This window comes from Corella eumyota, chromosome 2 (genome assembly GCF_963082875.1).
Source record: "Corella eumyota chromosome 2, kaCorEumy4.1, whole genome shotgun sequence".
Taxonomy (NCBI): domain Eukaryota; kingdom Metazoa; phylum Chordata; class Ascidiacea; order Phlebobranchia; family Corellidae; genus Corella; species Corella eumyota.
In genome coordinates, this window is record NC_137491.1 from 374666 (window position 1) to 399218 (window position 24553).

General features: G+C 24.2%; 8 protein-coding genes across 9 annotated transcripts; all 8 read right to left on the minus strand.

Annotated features, from left to right (window-relative positions):
* Positions 1-220: 220 nt before the first annotated feature.
* On the minus strand, positions 221-21679 carry LOC145741764 (kelch-like protein 25). Of its 2 annotated transcripts, none has more exons than XM_082559415.1 (10): positions 21249-21679; positions 20849-21066; positions 20414-20563; positions 20222-20300; positions 20001-20092; positions 2514-2694; positions 2208-2351; positions 1485-1646; positions 1186-1339; positions 221-1118 (listed from the first exon to the last, which is right to left on the minus strand). In XM_082559415.1, exons 1-10 carry the CDS (start codon positions 21481-21483, stop codon positions 1013-1015), a joined length of 1521 nt encoding a protein of 506 aa, XP_082415541.1. In that variant the 5' UTR covers positions 21484-21679; the 3' UTR covers positions 221-1012. The 2 variants fall into 2 exon arrangements, with proteins under 2 accessions (XP_082415541.1, XP_082415540.1); XM_082559414.1 differs by lacking the exons at positions 221-1118; positions 1186-1339; positions 1485-1646; positions 2208-2351; positions 2514-2694 and adding exons at positions 17898-18251; positions 18319-18472; positions 18619-18780; positions 19341-19484; positions 19646-19826.
* Positions 2829-4697, minus strand: LOC145743939 (kelch-like protein 2). The gene is made up of 7 exons (XM_082562014.1): positions 4636-4697; positions 4518-4564; positions 4108-4191; positions 3700-3917; positions 3248-3397; positions 3074-3152; positions 2829-2938 (listed from the first exon to the last, which is right to left on the minus strand). The coding sequence occupies exons 1-7, from the start codon at positions 4695-4697 to the stop codon at positions 2829-2831; spliced, it is 750 nt and encodes a 249-aa protein (XP_082418140.1).
* On the minus strand, positions 5007-16243 carry LOC145741776 (kelch-like protein 35). The gene is made up of 8 exons (XM_082559428.1): positions 16109-16243; positions 15930-16008; positions 15708-15805; positions 15315-15495; positions 14946-15089; positions 5699-5857; positions 5399-5552; positions 5007-5334 (listed from the first exon to the last, which is right to left on the minus strand). Exons 1-8 carry the CDS (start codon positions 16226-16228, stop codon positions 5220-5222), a joined length of 1050 nt encoding a protein of 349 aa, XP_082415554.1. The 5' UTR covers positions 16229-16243; the 3' UTR covers positions 5007-5219.
* On the minus strand, positions 6248-8153 carry LOC145743947 (kelch-like protein 30). Its single transcript, XM_082562025.1, has 7 exons — positions 7914-8153; positions 7453-7602; positions 7334-7358; positions 7044-7144; positions 6727-6907; positions 6422-6565; positions 6248-6297 (listed from the first exon to the last, which is right to left on the minus strand). The coding sequence occupies exons 1-7, from the start codon at positions 8151-8153 to the stop codon at positions 6248-6250; spliced, it is 891 nt and encodes a 296-aa protein (XP_082418151.1).
* Positions 9694-12360, minus strand: LOC145741785 (kelch-like protein 3). The gene is made up of 7 exons (XM_082559437.1): positions 11710-12360; positions 11542-11614; positions 11306-11406; positions 10990-11170; positions 10685-10828; positions 9973-10112; positions 9694-9826 (listed from the first exon to the last, which is right to left on the minus strand). The coding sequence occupies exons 1-6, from the start codon at positions 11827-11829 to the stop codon at positions 10087-10089; spliced, it is 645 nt and encodes a 214-aa protein (XP_082415563.1). The 5' UTR covers positions 11830-12360; the 3' UTR covers positions 9694-9826; positions 9973-10086.
* LOC145743948 (uncharacterized) lies at positions 13579-14668 on the minus strand. The gene is made up of 4 exons (XM_082562026.1): positions 14638-14668; positions 14223-14381; positions 13926-14076; positions 13579-13858 (listed from the first exon to the last, which is right to left on the minus strand). The coding sequence occupies exons 1-4, from the start codon at positions 14666-14668 to the stop codon at positions 13750-13752; spliced, it is 450 nt and encodes a 149-aa protein (XP_082418152.1). The 3' UTR covers positions 13579-13749.
* On the minus strand, positions 16560-17555 carry LOC145743953 (kelch-like protein 28). The gene is made up of 4 exons (XM_082562030.1): positions 17494-17555; positions 17299-17422; positions 16968-17121; positions 16560-16786 (listed from the first exon to the last, which is right to left on the minus strand). Exons 1-4 carry the CDS (start codon positions 17553-17555, stop codon positions 16560-16562), a joined length of 567 nt encoding a protein of 188 aa, XP_082418156.1.
* A 471-nt stretch (positions 21680-22150) lies between the features above and the next one.
* On the minus strand, positions 22151-24519 carry LOC145741779 (uncharacterized). The gene is made up of 7 exons (XM_082559430.1): positions 24445-24519; positions 24220-24320; positions 23900-24080; positions 23593-23736; positions 22870-23031; positions 22571-22721; positions 22151-22502 (listed from the first exon to the last, which is right to left on the minus strand). The coding sequence occupies exons 1-7, from the start codon at positions 24512-24514 to the stop codon at positions 22394-22396; spliced, it is 918 nt and encodes a 305-aa protein (XP_082415556.1). The 5' UTR covers positions 24515-24519; the 3' UTR covers positions 22151-22393.
* Between the last annotated feature and the right edge of the window lie 34 nt (positions 24520-24553).

The window sequence follows — 24553 nt, forward strand, 5'->3', positions numbered from 1 at the left end:
AAAAAAGTTATAAAAAATTAAATTTTCAATGCAAAGTTATAAAATAACAATAAATGTATTTTAACTAAAAATTAATTAAAAAAAGCATTAAAAAGTTTAAAATATAATTTCCAACTATTTAAATTAAATTAAAAATCTTAATTTGAATCATAGAATAAAAACAATTGTTTTACATATTACTAGTTTTAAAAACAAAATACTCAATAATTACTTAGGCAGGGTACGAATTAACGTTTAAAAAACGATTCGCTAAAAATGAGGTCGCATTTTTAAAGCAATTATTAAGTTCAAGTCATAATCTTCGTTTTTTTGTAACACTGACGTGTTGCGTAGCATTTTTAAAATGTAACGTATTGTTAAACAAACGTTAAGAAAATATAACAATCGTTAAGAATATATCGCACAAAAAACGAGCCATTTTTGATTACTTTAAAGCTGTGTTATATATTTAAAAAATTGCACAACAACTAAACAAACCCGAGGGTGAAGTTAACGTATTGCCAAACATTAAAAGTTATTGTTATTAAATGCCCTATAGTAACCTGCATTTACGCAGGATTATGTTGATGAAATTAAATTAGTGTGAAACTGGTTTAAAATAGATCGTAAAATTACACAAATACACACGAAAGTTTTATTATTGCCTGGACCTTTTTTGGTTGATTCGCTATTTCTAATATGTTTTTTTAAAAACGATTCGCTAATTTTAAAAAACGATTCGCTTTTAGCGAATAGCGACCCGTTATTTCGTTCCCTGTTAGGCATAAACAAATTAAAAAACAAAACAATTAAATAATAAAAAACATAAAAATTAAAAATATATGCCCTATTAAAATAACTTTAGTAAAAAAATCTTATCATACATTATATTAAAATTTTAAAATTTAAAATAATTTTTAAAACACCAATAATAAAGTTAAATCTTTAATAAAGTATTATTACTACTTGTATTGTTACTGTATAAAGTTAATTAAATAACAAGTTGTGACATCATTAACAGAATAATATGTTATTAAACAACAACCATTGTAGCATAAGATATTTCTCTTTTTGTTTCAGCAATGATTGTCCACTTGTTGTTCGTCGGATCAAACACTTCAATGGAATTAACTAAACCCCTAAATAATAAAACAATAAACCAGAGTTTAATAAATTATTACAAACTAAATATTTAGTTTAGCTTACCCTTCATCATTGCCCCCAACAACATAAATCTTGCCATCTACAACTGAGGCACAGTGACCATGTCGAGCCTTGTTCAGTGGTGCACTATCTGACCAGGTTTCTGTGGAAATGTTGTATTTGATCACTGATGAAACTGTTTCATTTTGATATCCACCTTAATTAAGTTATAAAAATTAGTTAACTTATATGTTATAAAACTTTAAACACAAAAGAATCACGTTAACATTGTAAATTGTTTTTATAAAGTTATACTAATTATGTTACTAGATAAAAATTACATGCAAAATACAAATACATACCAGTAACAAATATGTGATCATCCAAAACTACAGCTGCATGGCTACTTAAACTACATTTCATTGGAGCAATAAGAGACCACTTTTGTTCATCAAAATCAAAACATTCTGAAGAACTTAATTTTTCACCTTCATTATCATATCCCCCGATTGCGAATAATTTACCTGAACAAATAAATTAAATTAAAATATACATTTACAAACCAAATTAAACTTATAAAAATATAATACATATAAAATGTTGTCTAGAAATTATAATAATTTGTTTTTAATATTTTTAAAACTTATATTATTAAACTAAACTTTTTTTTTAAATTAACCAATAATTAAATAATTTTTTCTTTACATTTTAATTTGTTTTGTAAAAACATTAAATTAAATTTATTCAATTAAAAAACAATTTGTTTAAAGACACAAACAATATAGCAGAATGGTCACTAGTGATGTCATAATGAGCTAGTTTTATGAATTAAAATTTAGATGTCACTCAAAGTTGCAGCAAAAATATTCAAATTATTTAAATTATTTGCTTAATTATCAATCTTAATTTAATCTTAAGATCAAGTTATTTTTGACCCAACAGAGTTAAATTTTTGTAACACTGTTTAATGATTAATTTTTTTTAAATATTTTTTAAACTTATCGTTGTATTAAGACACCTTTTTTAATTATTTAGTAAACTAACTTGAAACATTTATTAATACAATAAAACCTTAACTTGTTTACCTCTTGCAGCAAGTAATGCATGGTTTCTTCGTGGAACAATCATGTCAGGAATATTTCCTCTTTTATTTGTCCTCGCATCCAAGAATTCCCCACTTGATAAAGTTATATTATTTTGATCTATTCCACCAGTTGTGTAAATACAATCTACAACATTTATAAACTAAACAGATTGTTTTTTAATTTTTATTATAATCTTTTATTATATAACAAAGTAGAAAACTTAAAGCATTTAATATCAATAACTAAAGTGCTAAATGCAATAAAAATAAAACCCAATTAGTCAAACACTAAAATTAATAAACCAACCATTTATGACAGCTGATGATGCAAACAACCGATCTTGTTTCATTGGAGGTTCAACTTTCCATTGTGGGTCTACCTCATCTAACTTTAAACTCTCAACAGAGGATTTCCTCCACCCTCCCCTGATGAAAACTTGTTTGTTGACAACAGAAGATGAAGCTCCCCACCTTTCTTCATTTAATTCCTTAAAATAAATTTAGTTTATAAATTTCCAAATATAAACAAATTTAAAAAAGTGTAAATTAAACATCATATTTTAAACCAAAATGTTTAAACACTGAAACATTTAAATCTTAAAATAAAAAAAAATAAAAAAAATTAATTTACTGGCATCTGAGTCCATTGTTTTGTAACAGTATCAAACAAAACAACATTTTTTGTATTGGGGGAATCCCCTCCCATTACAAGTAACTTTGTTGGAACTGCAACTATAAAAATAAAATCACTGTGTTTAAAAAGTAAAATATTATTTAAACTAAAATGTTTCTATTTTCTATTTGAATGTTATTATTATTAAAATAAATTAAAATCATTTAAGTTAATTTCAAAAACACAATATTAACCTTTTTCTTTATCAGGAACAAACTTAACGGTAGCAGAAATAATTAAATGAGAACATTCCAATGAATTCATAATCAAACCCTAAAATAAAAATAACTTTTAAAACAACTTAATTAACCTTGAAATGCTGATTATTTAATATTTATTTTATTTTAACTATAAATAATTTAACTGACCTCTTTCATAACAACTTGTTGAAGAAATTCTCTGCCTAATTTAAGAAGATCAAGAGATTGAAACAATTGGTTGACATGTTTCTGTCGTTCATTGCTGTCATTTTTTATCCAATTTATCATCGCATTGTAAACTATCTGCTCCGATGAAACCTGTGTTAAAAAATGTTTAAAATAATTTAAACAGGTTAAATTTAATCTTGTCTAAGATAGTATGAGTATTTATTTAGAAAATACTTATCAATGAAAATGGCTTTTCTAAAAAAAAATTAATGTAGAGAAAGTAAAAAAGTAGTTCCATAAAAAAATATTTTGACTATAAATAGTTCTAGTGCAATACTTTGTTTCAGGAGCAAATTAAAATAATATTTGTACAAGATTAATTTGGCAATTTAAAAAAAATTTTATAAACTTTTGAAAGCCGTGTCTTCTGAACATAGTAAAACTTATATTACCTTCATTTCTTTTAATTTTAGAATAGAAAGCAAATCCTCGAAACAAAGTTTAATAAATTCTTGCTTTGATGCAACTTTTTCAAAATTCTCAGCAATCATTTTCTGGGCTCCTTGCTTTAAGTTTTCAAGGTTGTATCTTTGAGAATAAGCCAGCATGGTGAAACAATTCTCAACATCAACAATGGTTTGCAGAAATTCTCCACAAAACTTTCGAAGTTCTAAATTTAAAATGTTGTCTCATTCTTAAGTTACGTGAGAATAATATTTAAATAAAATTAATAATAATAATTATGACAAAACATTAAATATAAAAAAAAAAATTAAAATAACGTAATTATAATTTAACTACTTGGTTTTAACAAACATTTACATGCTACCCTATCGTTATTGAAATTTTAATAATTTTACTGTTAATCTGTAGATAATTTGCAGCTTCCATAATTTCAAAGACATTTTCTTCGGTTATCAGGATTTTTGCAGTGTAGGCATAATCTAAAATAAGTTCCATAATTTCCGAGCTTATTCCTTGGATCTTTACAATGGGATTGTATTTCTCTCTCATCTGTAAAAACATAAAGTTCACTGAAGAGACAATATTATTGTATTGGCAAGACCACCATTTTACATTTGAAAATGCTACCATTTTTTTACAGCCATTTTACAAATTTGAAGTAGAACCACATTAAATAAATTTAAACAATTGCAAAATTTTTACAAATAAGTAGTTTTTTTTTTTTTTACCTCAGTTGTAAACATTGTTTTAAAGAAAACACAAAAAAATGCGAGAATGTTTTTGTGAGCGGAATGCTTCTTTGTACCATCGTTGATTGTAACATCACAAAACTCTTTGTCTTCATTTCTATCTCTAAAATAAAACATTAAATAAATATTTAATTTTAAAATAATAAATCAATCAACAGTATATCAATAACAAACCTGTTTAACTCTTCAAATATTTCATTAATGTGGTCACCCTCAAATTGTTGACTTCGCACCATTTTTAAACAAATTTAAACAACATTAACAACAAACCTAAAACCTTGAAACAAAATTGTAATTAGTAAAACTACAGTAATTAGAAAATGCATAAAAGTAATTAAACTTTAATTACAAGCACAAATACTATCAAAATCATCAAAAATAAAATTTTAAATTGCATTCTAACTTAAATAAATTTTGAAAAAACAACTGCAATTATTTTAAATTACAATTAAATAAATCAAAATATCTAACTTGAAATCATAAAAAAAACAATTGTTTTAAATATTACTAGTTCTAATAAAGAAAAATTACACAATTTAGGCCTGAACAAATATAAGCAAAAAACAATCAAATAACAAAACTAAATATTAAAAATATCTTCCTTAACAAAATAACTTAAATGATAAAACATTTTTCAATAAATTTAATTAATATTTTTAGTTTTAAAATAATTTTTTAATACCACCAATAATAAAACTAAAATGTTTAATAAAGTTGTAACATTAATTTTATTGTTACTGTATAAACAGAAATTGTTATTAAACAACCACCATTGTTGCATAACATATTCCTCTTTCTGTTTCAGCAATGATTGACCACTTGTTGTTCGTCGGATCAAACACTTCAATGGAATTAACTGGACACCACCTAAACCTAAATAATAAAACAATAAACCAGAGTTTAAATTATAACAAATTAAATATTTAGTTTAACTTACTCTTCATCCCATCCCCCCAGCACATAAATCTTGCCATCTACAACTGAGGCACAGTGACCATATCGAGCCTCGTTCATTGGTGCAACTTCTGACCAGGTATCTGTGGAAATGTTGTATTTGATCACCGATGAAACACCACCATTTTGATATCCACCTTAATTAAGTTATAAAAATTAGTTAACTTATATGATATAAAACTTTAAACACAAAAGAATCACTTTAACATTGTAAATTGTTTTTATAGAGTTATACTAATTATGTTACTAGATAAAAATGACATGCAAAATAACAAATACATACCAGTAACAAATATGTGATCATCTAAAACTACAGCTGCATGGCTACTTAAACTACATTTCATTGGAGAAATAAGAGACCACTTTTGTTCATCAAAATCAAAACATTCTGAAGAACTTAATTTTCCATTATTATTACATCCCCCAATTGCAAATAATTTACCTGAACAAATCAATTAAAACAAAATATACATTTACAAACCAAATTAAACTAATAAAAATATAATACTTAAAAAATGTTGTCTAGAAATTTTAATAATTTGTTTTTAATATTTTTAAAACGTAAATTATTAAACTAAACTTTTTTTTTTAAATTAACCAATAATTAAATAAGTTTTTCTTTACATTTTAATTTGTTTTGTAAAAACATTAAATTAAATTTATTCAATCAAAAAACAATTTGTTTAAAGACACAAACAATATAGCAGAATGGTCACTAGTGATGTCATAATGAGCTAGTTTTATGAATTAAAATTTAGATGTCACTCAAAGTTGCAGCCAAAATAATCAAAATATTTAAATTATTTGCTTAATTATCAATCTTAAGTTAATCTTAAGACCAAGTTATTTTTGACCCAACAGAGTTAAATTTTTGTAACATTGCTTAATGATATAATTTTTTTTAAATAATTTTTAAACTTATCATTGTATTAAGACACCTTTTTTTAATATTTAGTAAACTATCTTAAAACATTTATTAATACAATGAAACTTTTAACTTGTTTACCTCTTGCAGCAAGTAATGCATGTTCATATCTTGGAACAATCATGTCAGGAATACTTCCTCTTTTATTTGTCCTCACATCCAAGAATTCCCCACTTGATAAAATTTTCCTTTTTTCATCTTGGCCCCCAGTTGTGTAAATACAATCTACAACAATTATAAACTTAACAGATTGTTTTTTAATTTTTATTATAACCTTGCCAATTGTAATACAGTAGAAAACTTAAAAGATTTAATATTAATAACTAAATAGCTAAATGCAATAAAAATAAAACCCAACTTTCAAATATTAAAATTAATAAACCAACCATTTATGACAGCTGATGATGCATAAAACCGAGCTTGTTTCATTGGAGGTTCAACTTTCCATTGTGGATCTACCTCATCTAACTTTAAACTCTCAACAGAAGATTTAATCACCCCTCCCATGATGAAAACTTGATTGTTGACAACAGCAGATAAAGCTCCCCACCTTTCTTCATTTAATTCCTTAAAATAATTTTAGTTTATAAATTTCCAAATACAAACAAATTTAAAAAAGTGTAAATTAAACATCATATTTTAAACCAAAATTTTAAACAAACATTGAAACATTTAGATTTTAAAATAAAAAAAATTAACTTACTGGCATCCGAGTCCATTGTTTTGTAACAGTATCAAACAAAACAACATTTTTTTTATTGGGGGAACTCCCTCCCATTACAAGTAACTTTGTTGGAACTGCAACTATAAAAATAAAATCACTTTGTTTAAAAAGTAAAATATTATTTAAACAAAAATGTTTCTATTTTCTATTTGAATGTTATTATTAAGAAAATAAATCAAAATAGTTTAAGTTAATTTTAAAAACATAATATTAACCTTTTTCTTTATTTGGTATTAATTTAACAATAACAGAAATAATTAAATGATTACATTCCGATGAATTCATAATCAAATCCTAAATTAAAATGTTGTTTAAAACAAAATAACTTACATTAAATTGCTGATTATTTAATATTTATTTTATTTCAATTAATATTTAGTTTATTGACCTCTTTCATAACAACTTGTTGTAGAAATTCTCTGCCTAATTTAAGAAGATCAAGAGATTGAAATAATTGGCTAACATGTTTCTGTCGTTCATTGCTGTCATGTTTTATCCAATTTATCATCGCATTGTAAACTATTTGCTCAGATGAAACCTGTGTTTAAAAATGTTCAAAACAATTTAAACAGGTTAAATTTAATTTTGTCTGAGATAGTATGAGTATTTATTTAGAAAATACTTATCAAAAAAAAAAAAATTTCTAGAGTAAAATTAACCGTTTTAAAAAAAGTAAAAAGGTAGTTCCCTGGAAAAATATTTTGACTATAAATAGTTTTAGAGAAATTTTTTGATCCAGGGAACACATTAAAATGATATTTGTACCAAGATTAGTTTGGCAAATTTAAAAAAAATATTCTATAAACTTTATAAAGCCAAGTCTTCCAAACATACTTAAACTGATATTACCTTCTTTTCTTTCAACTTTAAAATAGAAAGTAAATCCTCGAAACAAAGTTTAATAAATTCTTGCTTTGATGCAATTTTTTCAAAATTCTTGGCAATTATTTTCTGGGCTCCTTGCTTTAAATTTTCAAGGTTGTATCTTTGAGAATAAGCCAGCATGGTTAAACAATTCTCAACATCAACAATGGTTTGCACAAATTCTCCACAAAACTTTCGAAGTTCTAAATTTAAATGTTGTCTCATTCTTAAGTTAAATAAGAATAATATTTGAATAAAATTAATTATAATAATTATGACAAACAATTAAATATATAAAAAGATTTAAATAACTTAAATATAATTTAACTTTTAACAAAAATTTACATGCTACCCTATCGTTATTGAAATTTTAATAATTTTACTGTTAATCTGTAGATAATTTGCAGCTTCCATAATTTCAAAGACATTTTCTTCGGTTATCAGGATTTTTGCAGTGTAGGCATAATTTAAAATAAGTTCCATAATTTCCGAGCTTATTCCTTGGATCTTTACAATAGGATTGTATTTCTCTTTCATCTGTAAAAATATAAAGTTGACTGAAAAGACAAAATTTTTGTATTGACATGACCAACATTTTACATTTAAAATGCTACCATTTTCTAACAGCCATTTTATAAATTTTACTAGAACCACATCGTATTAATTATAAACAAAATATTGCAAAATCAAAAATTTTTTAAAATATTTTTTTTTACCTCAGTTGTGAACATTGTTTTAAAGAAAACACAAAAAAATGCAAGAATGTTTTTGTGAGCGGAATGCTTCTTTGTTCCATCGTTGATTGTTACATCACAAAACTCTTTGTCTTCATTCCTATCTCTAAAATAAAACATTAAATAAATATTTAGTTTTAAAATAATAAATCAACCAACAGTATATCAATAACAAACCTGTTTAACTCTTCAAATATTTCATTAATGTGGTCACCCTCAAATTGTTGACTTCGCACCATTTTTAAACAAATTTAAACAACATTAACAACAAACCTAAAACCTTGAAACAAAATCGTAATTAGTAAAACTACAGTGATTAGAAAATGCATAAAAGTAATTAAAATTTAATTAAAAGCACATAATGTTAAATAAAGTTATAAAAAATTAAATTTTCAATGCAAAGTTATGAAAAATAACAATAAATGTATTTTAACTGAAAATTAATTAAATAAAGCATTAAAAAGTTTAAAATATAATTTCCAATTATTTAAATTAAAAATCTTAATTTGAATCATAGAATAAAAACAATTGTTTTACATATTACTAGTTTAAAAACAAAATACTCAGTAATTACTTAGGCATAAACAAATTAAAAAACAAAACAACTAATAAATAACAAACATAAAAATTAAAAATATATGCCCTATTAAAATACCTTTACTAAAAAAAATTTTATCATACATTTTATTAAAATTTTAAAATTTAAAATAATTTTTAAAAGCACCAATAATAAAGTTAAATCTTTAATAAAGTATTATTACTACTTGTATTGTTACTGTATAAAGTTAATTAAATAACAAGTTGTGACATCATAAACAGAATAATAAATTATTAAACAACAACCATTATCGCATAAGATATTTCTCTTTTTGTTTCAGCAATGATTGTCCACTTGTTGTTCGTCGGATCAAATACTTCAATGGAATTAACTGGGTCACCACGCCATCTAAATAATAAAACAATAAACCAGAGTTTAATAAATTATTACAAACTAAATATTTTGTTCAACTTACTTATACAAGCCCCCAACAACATAAATCTTGCCATCTACAACTGAGGCACAGTGACCATCTCGAGCCTTGTTCATTGGTGCAATATCTGAGCAGGTATCTGTGGAAATGTTGGATTTGATTACTGATGAAACAGCACCATTTTGACATCCTCCTAGATTAAGTTATAAAAATTAGTTAACTTATATGTTATAAAACTTTTAACACAAAAGAATCACTTTAACATTGTAAATTGTTTTTATAGAGTTATACTAATTATGTTACTAGATAAAAATTACATGCAAAATAACAAATACATACCAGTAACAAATATGTGATCATCCAAAACTACAGCTGCATGGCTACTTAAACTACATTTCATTGGAGCAATAAGAGACCACTTTTGTTTATTAAAATCAAAACATTCTGAAGAACTCAATTTTCGATTGCAAACAATTTGCCTGAACAAATCAATTAAAACAAAATATACATTTACAAACCAAATTAAACTTATAAAAATATAATACATATAAAATGTTGTCTAGAAATTATAATAATTTGTTTTTAATATTTTTAAAACTGTATATTATTAAACTAAAACTTTTAAACCAAAAAAATTAACCAATAATTAAATAATTTTTTTATTACATTTTAATTTGTTTTGTAAAAACATTAAATTAAATTTATTCAATTAAAAAACAAATTGTTTAAAGACACAAACAATATAGCAGAATGGTCACTAGTGATGTCATAATAAGCTAGTTTTATGAATTAAAATTTAGATGTCACTCAAAGTTGCAGCCAAAATAATCAAAATATTTAAATTATTTGCTTAATTATCAATCTTAAGTTAATCTTAAGACCAAGTTATTTTTGACCCAAACAGAGTTAAATTTTTGTAACACTGCTTAATGATTAAATTTTTTTAAATATTTTTTAAACTTTTCGTTGTATTAAAACACCTTTTTTTTCTATTATTTTGTAAACTATCTTAAAACATTTATTAATACAATGAAACTTTTAACTTGTTTACCTCTTGCAGCAAGTAATGCATGTTCATATCTTGGAACAATCATGTCAGGAATACTTCCTCTTTTATTTGTCCTCACATCCAAGAATTCCCCACTTGATAAAATTTTCCTTTTTTCATCTTGGCCCCCAGTTGTGTAAATACAATCTACAACAATTATAAACTTAACAGATTGTTTTTTAATTTTTATTATAACCTTGCCAATTGTAATACAGTAGAAAACTTAAAAGATTTAATATTAATAACTAAATAGCTAATTGCAATAAAAATAAAACCCAACTTTCAAATATTAAAATTAATAAACCAACCATTTATGGCAGCTGATGATGCACACAACCGAGCTTGTTTCATTGGAGGTTCAACTTTCCATTGTGGATCTACCTCATCTAACTTTAAACTCTTAACAGAGGATTTACCCTGCCCTCCCATGATGAAAACTTGATTGTTGACAACAGCAGATGAAGCTTCCCACCTTTCTTCATTTAATTCCTTAAAATAAATTTAGTTTATAAATTTCCAAATACAAACAAATTTAAAAAAAGTGTAAATTAAACATCATATTTTAAACCAAAATGTTTAAACACTGAAACATTTATATTTTAAAATAAAAAAAAATCAACTTACTGGCATCTGAGTCCATTGTTTTGTAACAGTATCAAACAAAACAACATTTTTTGTATTGGGGGAATCCCCTCCCATTACAAGTAACTTTGTTGGAACTGCAACTATAAAAATAAAATCACTTTGTTTAAAAAGTAAAATATTATTTAAACAAAAATGTTTCTATTTTCTATTTGAATGTTATTATTATTAAAATAAATTAAAATCATTTAAGTTAATTTCAAAAACATAATTTTAACCTTTTTCTGGAACAAACTTAACGGTAGCAGAAATAATTAAATGAGAACATTCCAATGAATTCATAATCAAACCCTAAAATAAAAATAATTTTTAAAACAACTTAATCAACCTTTAAATGCTGATTATTTAATATTTATTTTATTTCAATTATAAATAATTTAACTGACCTCTTTCATAACAACTTGTTCTAGAAATTCTCTGCCTAATTTAAGAAGATCAAGAGATTGAAACAATTGGTTAACATGTTTCTGTCGTTCATTGCTGTCATGTTTTATCCAATTTATCATCGAATTGTAAACTATCTGCTCAGATGAAACCTGTGTTAAAAAATGTTCAAAATAATTTAAACAGGTTAAACTTAATCTTGTCTAAGATAGTATGAGTATTTATTTAGAAAATACTTATCAATGAAAATGGCTTTTCTAAAAAAATAAATAATGTAAAGAAAGTAAAAAAGTAGTTCCATAAAAAAATATTTTGAATATAAATAGTTCTAGTGCAATACTTTGTTTCAGAAGCAAATTAAAATAATATTTGTACAAGATTAATTTGGCAATTTAAAAAAAAAATTTATAAACTTTTGAAAGCCGTGTCTTCTGAACATAGTAAAACTTATTTTTTTTCACTTTTAGAACAGAAAGCAAATCCTCGTAACAAAGTTTAATAAATTCTTGCTTTGATGCAATTCTTTCAAAATTCTTGGCAATTATTTTCTGGGCTCCTTGCTTTAAGTTATTAAGGTTGTATCTTTGAGAATAAGCCAGCATGGTTAAACAATTCTCAACATCAACAATGGTTTGCAGAAATTCTCCACAAAACTTTCGAAGTTCTAAAATTTAAATGTTGTCTCATTCTTAAGTTAAATGAGAATAATATTGTTATAAAATTGAGTATATACATACATAAATATAACAAAACTTTAAATATATAAAAAGATTTAAATAACTTAAATATAATTCAACTACTTTGTTTTAACAAAATTTACATGCTACCCCATCGTTATTGAAATTTTAATAATTTTACTGTTAATCTGTAGATAATTTGCAGCCTCCATAATTTCAAAGACATTTTCTTCAGTCATCAGGATTTTTGCAGTGTAGGCATAATCTAAAATAAGATCCATAATTTCCGAGCTTATTCCTTGGATCTTTACAATGGGATTGTATTTCTCTCTCATCTGTAAAAATATAAAGTTGACTGAAAAGACAAAATTATTGTATTGGTATGACCACCATTTTACATTTGAAAATGCTACCATTTTTTTACAGCCATTTTACAAATTTGAAGTAGAACCACATTAAATAAATTTAAACAATTGCAAAATTTTTACAAATTTTTTTTTTTTTTAATGTTTTTTTTACCTCAGTTGTAAACATTGTTTTAAAGAAAACACAAAAAAATGCGAGAATGTTTTTGTGAGCGGAATGCTTCTTTGTACCATCGTTGATTGTAACATCACAAAACTCTTTGTCTTCATTTCTATCTCTAAAATAAAACATTAAATAAATATTTAGTTTTAAAATAATAAATCAACCAACAGTATATCAATAACAAACCTGTTTAACTCTTCAAATATTTCATTAATGTGGTCACCCTCAAAAATTGTTGACTTCGCACCATTTTTAAACAATTTTAAACAACATTAACAACAAACCTAAAACCTTGAAACAAAATTGTAATTAGTAAAACTACAGTGATTAGAAAATGCATAAGTTATTAAAATTTAATTACAAGCACAAATATCATCAAAATCATCAAAAATTAAATTTTCAATGCAAAGTTATAAAATAAAAATAAATGTATTTTAACTAAAAATTAATTAAAAAAAGCATTAAAAAGTTTAAAATATAATTTCCAATTATTTAAATTAAAAATCTTAATTTGAATCATAGAATAAAAACAATTGTTTTACATATTACTAGTTTTAAAAACAAAATACTCAATAATTACTTAGACATAAACAAGTTAAAAAACAAAACAATTAATAAATAACAAACATAAAAATTAAAAATATATGCCTTATTAAAATACCTTTACTGAAAAAAATCTTATCATACATTTTATTAAAATTTTAAAATTTAAAATAATTTTTAAAAACACCAATAATAAAGTTAAATCTTTGATAAAGTGTTATTACTACTTGTATTGTTACTGTATAAAGTTAATTAAATAACAAGTTGTGACATCATAAACAGAATAATATGTTATTAAACAACAACCGTTGTAGCATAAGATATTTCTTTTTTTGTTTCAGCAATGATTGTCCACTTGTTGTTCGTGGGATCAAATACTTCAATGGAATTAACTGGATCAAACCTAAATAATAAAACAATAAACCAGAGTTTAATAAATTATTACAAACTAAATATTTTGTTCTACTTACTTATACAAGCCCCCAATAACATAAATCTTGCCATCTACAACTGAGGCACAGTGACCATATCGAGCCTTGTTCAGTGGTGCAATATCTGACCAGGTATCTGTGGAAATGTTGTATTTGATCACCGATGAAACAGCACCATTTTGATATCCACCTTAATTAAGTTATAAAAATTAGTTAACTTAAATGTTATAAAACTTTAAACACAAAAGAATCAATTTAACATTGTAAAATGTTTTTATAGAGTTAAACTAATTATGTTACTAGATAAAAATTACATGTAAAATAACAAATACATACCAGTAACAAATATGTGATCATCCAAAACTACAGCTGCATGCTCACTTATACCATATTTCATTGGAGCAATAAGAGACCACTTATGTTTATTAAAATCAAAACATTCTGAAGAACTTAATTTTCCATTATCATTAATTCCTCCGATTGCAAATAATTTACCTGAACAAATCAATTAAAACAAAATATACATTTACAAACCAAATTAAACTTATGAAAATTTAATTTATATAAAATGTTGTCTAAAATTTTTAATAATTTGTTTTTAATATTTTTAAAACGTATATTATTAAACTAAAACTTTTTTTTTTAAATTAACCAATAATTAAATAATTTTTTCTTTACATTTTAATTTGTTTTGTAAAAACATTAAATTAAATTTATTCAATTAAAAAACAATTTGTTTAAAGACACAAACAATATAGTAGAATGGTCACCAGTGATGTCATAATGAGCTAGTTTTATGAATTAAAATTTAGATGTCACTCAAAGTTGCAGCAAAAATAATCAAATTATTTAAATTATTTGCTTAATTATCAATCTTAAGTTAATCTTAAGACCAAGTTATTTTTGACCCAACAGAGTTAAATTTTTGTAACACTGTTTAATGATTAATTTTTTTAAATATTTTTTAAACATATCATTGTATTAAAACACCTTTTTTTAATTATTTAGTAAACTATCTTAAAACATTTATTAATACAATGAAACTTTTAACTTGTTTACCTTTTGCAGCAAGTAATGCATGGTTTCTTCGTGGAACAATCATGTCAGGAATATTTCCTCTTTTATTTGTCCTCACATCCAAGAATTCTCCACTTGATAAAGTTTTATAATCTTCATCTTGACCTCCAGTTGTGTAAATACAATCTACAACATTTATAAACTTAACAGATTGTTTTTTTATTTTATTATAATCTTGTCATATGTAAAACATTTAGAAACTACTTAGATTGGTTTGTAGTTAAAATAATAACTGTGCTATAACGCAAAAATAAGGTAAAATCTTAACGTGTAAAACTATAATAACTAAAGTGCAAATTGCAGTTATACCAACAAACCCAATAAAGCAAACAATAAAGTGAATAAACAAACCATTTATGACAGCTGATGATGCCAGCCACCGAGCGTGTTGCATTGGACTTTCAACTTTCCATTGTGGATCTACTTCATCTAACTTTAAACTCTCAACAGAGGATTTAAACCTCCCTCCCATGATGAAAACTTGATTGTTGACAACAGCAGATGAAGCTCCAAACCTTTCTTCATTTAATTCCTGTAAATAAAAAATTTCGCTAAATTGTAATCCTAATATAAGTGTATTGATTTTAGATGTCTATAATTTTATAATGTAAATCTTAAAAAATACAAATTCCACATTTTTTGCTAACATAATGCATTATACATTATTAAATCACAGCATTTTGATTAATTTTAATATTTAAAAAGTTAACTGAACGAAATATAATTTTAGAAAAGACAACTAACTGGTATCTGAGTCCATTGTTTTGTAACAGTGTTAAACAAAACAGATTCTTTTTCATAACTATGTCCTCCCATTATAAGTAAATTTGTTGGAACTGCAACTATAAAAATAAAATCACTGTGTTTAAAAAGTAAAATAATATTTAAACTTATTTATTTAATTTAAATGTTTCTTATTTTAATGTTAATTTTATTTGTGAATGCAATATTAATCCCAATTATAACCTTTTTCTATATCAGGAACAAACTGAACAATAGCAGAAATAATTGCTTGATTACATTCCAGCGAACTCATAATCAAGCCCTGAAATAAAAATATTTTTAAAACAAATAAACTAAATAAAAATACTTCATTTAATAATATTCAATAATGTTTCATTTCAATTTATAATCATTTAACTGACCTCTTTCATAACTACTTGTTGAAGAAATTCTCTGCCTAATTTAAGAAGATCAAGAGATTGAAACAATTGGTTAACATGTTTCTGTCGTTCATTGCGGTCATGTGTTATCCAATTTATCATCGCATTGTAAACTATCTGCTCAGATGAAACCTGTGTTTAAAAATGTTCAAAATATTTTAAACAGGTTGAATTTAATCTTGTCTAAGATAGTATGAGTATTTATTTAGAAAATGCTTATCAATAAAAAAGAGAATTTCTAGAGTAAAGTTAGTGTAAAGAAGTTAAAAAGGTAGTTCCATAAAAAAATATTTTGACTAAAAATAGTTTTAGAGCAATTTTTTGTTCCACATTAAACACATTAAAATAATATTTGTACAAGGGTTAGTTTGCTAAATTTTTTTTAAATTATGTTATAGTATTAGAAAGCTAAGTTTTCTTAACATACTAAAACTTATATTACCTTCTTTTCTTTTGGTTTTAGAATACAAAGTAAATCCTCGAAACAAAGTTTAATAAACTCTTGCTTTGATGCAACTTTTTCAAAATTCTCAGCAATTATTTTCTGGGCTCCTTGCTTTAAGTTTTCAAGGTTGTATCTTTGAGAATAAGCCAGCATGGTTAAACAATTCTCAACATCAACAATGGTTTGCAGAAATTCTCCACAAAACTTTCGAAGTTCTAAATTTAAAATATGTCTCATTCTTGAGTTAAATAAGAATAATATTTAAATAAAATTAATAATAATAATTATGATAAAACATTAAATATATCAAAAAGATTTAAACAACTTAAATATAATTTAACTTTTAACAAAAATTTACATGCTACCCTATTGTTATTAAAATTTTAATCATTTTACTATTAATTTGTAAATAATTTGCAGCTTCCATAATTTCAAAAACATTTTCTTCAGTTATCAGAATTTTTGCAGTGTAGGCATAATCTAAAATAAGTTCCATAATTTCCGAGCTTATTCCTTGGATCTTTACAATAGGATTGTATTTCTCTCTCATCTATGAAAACATAAAGTTGACTGAAAAGACAAAATTTTTTGTATTGGCAAGACCACCATTTTACATTTGAAATGCCACCATTTTCTAACAGTAAATTTATAAATTTTACTAAAACCACATTGTATTAATTTTAAACAAAATATTTGAAAATCAACAGTTTTTAAAAAGTTTTTTTACCTCAGTTGTAAACATTGTTTTAAAGAAAACACAAAAAAATGCGAGAATGTTTTTGTGAGCAGAATGCTTCTTTGTTCCATCATTGATTGTAACATCACAAAACTCTTCGTCTTCATTTCTATCTCTAAAATAAAAAATTAAATAAATATTTAGTTTTAAAATAATAAATCAATCAACAGTATATCAATAACAAACCTGTTTAACTCTTCAAATATTTCATTAATGTGGTCACCCTCAAATTGTTGACTTCGCACCATTTTTAAACAAATTTAAACAACATTAACAACAAACCTAAAACCTTGAAACAAAATTGGAATTAGTAAAACTACAGTGATTAGAAAATGCATAAAAGTTATTAAAATTTAATTAAAAGCACAAAATGTTAAAAAAAGTTATAAAAAATTAAATTTTCATTGCAAAGTTATAAAATAACAATAAATGTATTTTAACTGAAAATTAATTAAAAAAAGATTTAAAAAGTTTAAAATATAATTTCCAATTATTTAAATTAAAAATCTTAATTTGAATCATAGAATAAAAACAATTGTTTTACATATTACTAGTTTAAAAACAAAATACTCAATAATTACTTAGGCATAAACAAATTAAATAACAAAACAATTAATAAATAACAAACATAAAAATTAAAAATATATGCCTTGTTAAAATACCTTTACTGAAAAAAATCGTATCATACATTTTATTAAAATTTTAAAATTTAAAATAATTTTTAAAAGCACCAATAATAAAGTTAAATCTTTAATAAAGTGTTATTACTACTTGTATTGTTACTGTATAAAGTTAATTAAATAACAAGTTGTGACATCATAAACAGAATAATATGTTATTAAACAACAACCATTATCGCATAAGATATTTTTCTTTTTGTTTCAGCAATGATTGTCCACTTGTTGTTCGTCGGATCAAATACTTCAATGGAATTAACTGAACCCCTAAATAATAAAACAATAAACCAGAGTTTAATAAATTATAACAAACTAAATATTTAGTTTAACTTACCCTTTACCCCAGCCCCCCACAACATAAATCTTCCCATCTACAACTGAGGCACAGTGACCATATCGAGCCTCGTTCATTGGTGCAACTTCTGACCAGGTATTAGTAATAATGTTGTATTTGATCACCGATGAAACACCACCATTTTGATATCCTCCTAGATTAAGTTATAAAAATTAGTTAACTTAAATGTTATAAAATTTTAAACACAAAAGAATCACTTTAACATTGTAAATTGTTTTTATAGAGTTATACTAATTATGTTACTAGATAAAAATTACATGCAAAATAACAAATACATACCAGTAACAAATATGTGATCATCCAAAACTACAGCTGCATGGCTACTTAAACTACATTTCATTGGAGCAATAAGAGACCACTTTTGTTCATCAAAATCAAAACATTCTGATGAAATTAATTTTCCATCTTTATCATTATATCCCCCGATTGCGAATAATTTACCTGAACAAATAAATTAAATTAAAATATACATTTACAAACCAAATTAAACTAATAAAAATATAATACATAAAAAATGTTGTCTAGAAATTTTAATAATTTGTTTTTAATATTTTTAAAACGTAAATTATTAAACTAAACTTTTTTTTTTAATTAACCAATAATTAAATAATTTTTCTTTACATTTTAATTTGTTTTGTGAAAACATTAAATTAAATTTATTCAATTAAAAAACAATTTGTTTAAAGACACAAACAATATAGCAGAATGGTCACTAGTGATGTCATAATGATCTAGTTTTATAAATTAAAAATTGGATGCCACTCAAAGTTGCAGCAAAAATAATCAAAATATTTAAATTATTTGCTTAATTAACAATCTTAAGTTAATCTTAAGACCAAGTTATTTTTGACCAAACAGAGTTAAAATTTTGTAACATTGCTTAATGATTAATTTTATTTAATAATTTTTAAACTTTTCGTTGTATTAAAACACCTTTTTTTAATTATTTAGTAAACTATCTTTAAATATTTATTAATACAATAAAACCTTAACTCGTTTACCTCTTGCAGCAAGTAATGCATGGTTTCTTCGTGGAACAATCATGTCAGGAATATTTCCTCTTTTATTTGTCCTCACATCCAAGAATTCCCCACTTGATAAAGTTTTCCAATTTTCATCTTGGCCTCCAGTTGTGTAAATACAATCTACAACAATTATAAACTAAACAGATTGTTTTTTCATTTTATTAGAATCTTTTAATATATAATACAGTAGAGAACTTAAAAGATTTAATATTAATAACTAAAGAGCTATTTGCAATAAAAATGAAACCCAACTAGGCAAACACTAAAGTTAATAAACCAACCATTTATGACAGCTGATGATGCACACAACCGAGCTTGTTTTATCGGAGGTTCAACTTTCCATTGTGAATCTACCTCATCTAACTTTAAACTCTCAACAGAAAATTTACTCAAACCTCCCATGGTGAAAACTTGATTGTTAACAACAGCAGATGAAGCTTCACTCCGTTTTTCATTTAATTCCTTAAATTTGATAAAAGTTTATAAATATCCAAATGTAAACAAATTAAACTTGAACGATTGTAAATTAAACAACATATTTTAAACCGTATAAATTTTAAACACTGAAATATTTTGATTATAAGAAATTTTAATGAGAAATTAAAAGAATATAAAAAAACTTAAAAATAAACTTACTGGCATTTGCGTCCATTGTTTTGTAACAGTGTCAAACAAAACGACATCTTTACCATGATCAGCTCCTCCCATTATCAGTAACTTTGTTGGAACTTCAAAAAAAAGGTTTAAAATAATTTAAAAAATTTTAAATGAATAACACTTTCACATTTAATAAAATGAATAAATTGTTTTTAAAATTTAAACGTTAAATTAATTATAAATAATTTGCTGTCTTTCACCTTTTACTTTCTGTGGGGCAAAATTTACCAAAGCTGAGATAAGTATTTGATTACATTCAAACGATTTCATAATTAATTCCTAAAAACAAAAATAAGTCAATTTTCAGATATGTATAATAAATAAAATGATTGTCACAAAGTTGGTATGCTGTTTAAGTATCAACCGCTACAACTTTTTATAATTTAACTGACCTCTTTCATAATGACTTGTTGTAGAAATTCTCTGTCTAATTTAAGAAGATCAAGAGATTGAAACAATTGGTTGACATGTTTCTGTCGTTCATTGCTGTCATGTTTTATCCAATTTATCATCGCATTGTAAACGATCTGCTCAGATAAAACCTGTGTTAAAAAATGTTCAAAATAATTTAAACAGGTTAAATTTAAACTTGTCTAAAATAGTATAAGTATTAATTTAGAAAATACTTATCAATAAAAATAAAATTAATGTAAAAAAAGTAAAAAGGTAGTTCCATAAAAGAGTATTTTAACTTTAAATAATTTTAGAAAAATTCTTTGTTCTTTATTAAAATCATATTTGTACAAAGATTAATTTAGCAATTTTTTTTATAATTTTATAAACTTTTAAACAGGCAAGTCTTCTGAACATACTAAACTTTATATTACCTTCTTTTTTTTCAGTTTTAGAATACAAAACAAATCCTCGAAACAAAGTTTAATAAATTCTTGCTTTGATGCAACTTTTTCAAAATTCCCAGCAATCATTTTCTGGGCTCCTTGCTTTAAGTTTTTAAGGTTGTATCTTTGAGAATAAGCCAGCATGATTAAACAATTATCAACATCAACAATGGTTTGCAGAAATTTTCCACAAAACTTTCGAAGTTCTAAATTTATAATGTTGTCTCATTCTTAAGTTAAATGCGAATAATATTTAAATAAAATTAATCATAATAATTATGACAAAACATTAAATATATAAAAAAGATTTAAATAACTTAAATATAATTTAACTTTTAACAAAAATTTACATGCTACCCTATCGTTATTGAAATTTAAATAATTTTACTGTTAATCTGTAGATAATTTGCAGCTTCCATAATTTCAAAGACATTGTCTTCAGTTATCAGGATTTTTGCAGTGTAGGCATAATCTAAAATAAGTTCCATAATTTCCGAGCTTATTCCTTGGATCTTTACAATGGGATTGTATTTCTCTCTCATCTGTAAAAACATAAAGTTCACTGAAAAGACAATATTATTGTATTGGCAAGACCACCATTTTACATTTGAAAATGCTACCATTTTTTACAGCCATTTTACAAATTTGAAGTAGAACCACATTAAATAAATTTAAACAATTGCAAAATTTTACGAATAAGTAGTTTTTAAAATGTTTTTTTTATCTCAGTTGTAAACATTGTTTTAAAGAAAACACAAAAAAATGCGAGAATGTTTTTGTGAGCGGAATGCTTCTTTGTTCCATCGTTGATTGTAACATCACAAAACTCTTTGTCTTCATTCCTATCTCTAAAATAAAACATTAAATAAATATTTAGTTTTAAAATAATAAATCAACCAACAGTATATCAATAACAAACCTGTTTAACTCTTCAAATATTTCATTAATGTGGTCACCCTCAAATTGTTGACTTCGCACCATTTTTAAACAAATTTAAACAACATTAACAACAAACCTAAAACCTTGAAACAAAAATGTAATTAGTAAAACTATAGTAATTAGAAAATGCATAAAAGTAATTAAACTTTAAATACAAGCACAAATACTATCAAAATCATCAAAAATAAAATTTTAAATTGCATTCTAATTTAAATAAATTTTGAAAAAACAACTGCAATTATTTTAAAGTACAATTAAATAAATCAAAATATCTAACTTGAAATCATAAAAAAACAATTGTTTTAAATATAACTAGTTCTAAGAAAGAAAAATTACACAATTTAGGCCTAAACAAATATTGGCAAAAAACAATCAAATAACAAAAATAAAGATTAAAAATATCTTCCTTAACAAAATAACTTGAATGATTTAACATTTTTCAATAAATTTAATTAATATTTTTAGTTTTAAAATAACTTTTTAATATCACCAATAATAAAGTTAAAATGTTCAATAAAGTTGTAACACTAGTTGTATTGTTACCATATAAACTTAATTAACAAATTATAACATCATAAATGAAATCACTTGTTATTAAACAACCACCATTGTAGCATCCCATATTTCCCTTTGTGTTTCAGCAATGATTGTCCACTTGTTGTTCGTCGGATCAAATACTTCAATGGAATTAACTGGATTGCCACTAAATAATAAAACAATAAACCAGAGTTTAAAAAAATTATTACAAACTAAATATTTAGTTTAACTTACTTATACAAGCCCCCCATCACATAAATCTTGCCATCTACAACTGAGGCACAGTGACGACATCGAACCTCGTTCAGTGGTTCAACTTCTGACCATGTATCTGTGGAAATATTGTATTTGATCACCGATGAAACACCACCATTTTGACATCCACCTTAATTAAGTTATAAAAATTAGTTGACTTAAATGTTATAAAACTTTTAACACAAAAGAATCACTTTAACATCGTAAATTATTTTTATAAAGTTATTCTAATTATGTTATTAGATAAAAAAATTACATGCAAAATAACAAATACATACCAGTTACAAATATGTGATCATCCAAAACTACAGCTGCATGCTCACTTATACAATATTCCATTGCAGCAATAAGAGACCACTTTTGTTCATCAAAATCAAAACATTCTGAAGAACTTAATGTTTTTCCATTATTATTACATCCCCCTATTGCAAACAATTTGCCTAAACAAATCAATCAAACTAAAATATACATTTACAAACCAAATTAAACTTATAAAAATTTAATATAAATAAAATGTTGTCTAGAAATTTTATTAATTTGGTTTTACTAATATTTTTAAACATATCTTACCAAATTAATACAATTTTTAAATTTAACTAATAAGTAAATAATATATTATATTCTTTATATTTTAGTTTATTTTGTTAAAATATTAAATTAATTTTATTAAAAACCTAATTGCATAAATACACAAACAAATTAGCAGAATGGTCACTAGTGATGTCATAATGAGCTAGTGTTATGAATTAAAATTTAGATTTAACCCAAAGTTGCAGCCAAAATATTTAAATTATTTAAATTATTTGCTTAATTATTAATCTTAATTCAATCTTAAGACCAAGTTATTTTTGACCCAACAGAGTTAAATTTTTGTAACACTGCTTAATGATTAATTTTTTTAAATATTTTTTAAACTTATCATTGTATTAAGACACCTTTTTTAATATTTAGTAAACTATATTAAAACATTTATTAATACAATAAAACCTTAACTTGTTTACCTCTTGCAGCAAGTAATGCATGTTCATATCTTGGAACAATCATGTCAGGAATATTTCCTCTTTTATTTGTCCTCACATCCAAGAATTCCCCACTTGATAAAGTTTTATAATTTTCATCTTGACCTCCAGTTGTGTAAATACGATCTACAACATTTATAAACTAAACAGATTGTTTTTTTTATTTTTATTATAATCTTGTCATATTTAATACAGTCGAAAACTTAAAACATTTAATATTATTAACTAAATAGCTTGTTGCAATAAAAATAAATCCCAACTAGTCAAACACTAAAGTTAATAAACCAACCATTTATGACAGCTGATGATGCACAAAACCGAGCTTGTTTCATTGGAGGTTCAACTTTCCATTGTGGATCTACTTCATCTAACTTTAAACTCTCAACAGAGGATTTACCATTCCCTCCCATGATGAAAACTTGTTTGTTGACAATAACAGATGAAGCTTCCCTCCTTTCTTCATTTAATTCCTTAAAATAATTTTAGTTTATAAATTTCCAAATATAAACAAATTTAAAAAAGTGTAAATTAAACATCGTTTTTTAAACCAAATTGTTAAACACTGAAACATTTAAATTTAAAAATAAAAAAAAATAAAAATCAACTTACTGGCATCTGAGTCCATTGTTTTGTAACAGAGTCAAACAAAACAACATTTTTTGTATTGGGGTAACTCCCTCCCATTATAAGTAACTTTGTTGGAACTACAACTATAAAAATAAAATCACTGTGTTTAAAAAGTGAAATAATATTTAAACTTATTTATTTAATTTAAATGTTTCTTATTTTAATGTTAATTTTATTTGTGAATGCAATATTAATCCCAATTATAACCTTTTTCTATATCAGGAACAAACTGAACAATAGCAGAAATAATTGCTTGATTACATTCCAGTGAACTCATAATCAAGCTCTGAAATAAAAATATTTTTAAAACAAATAA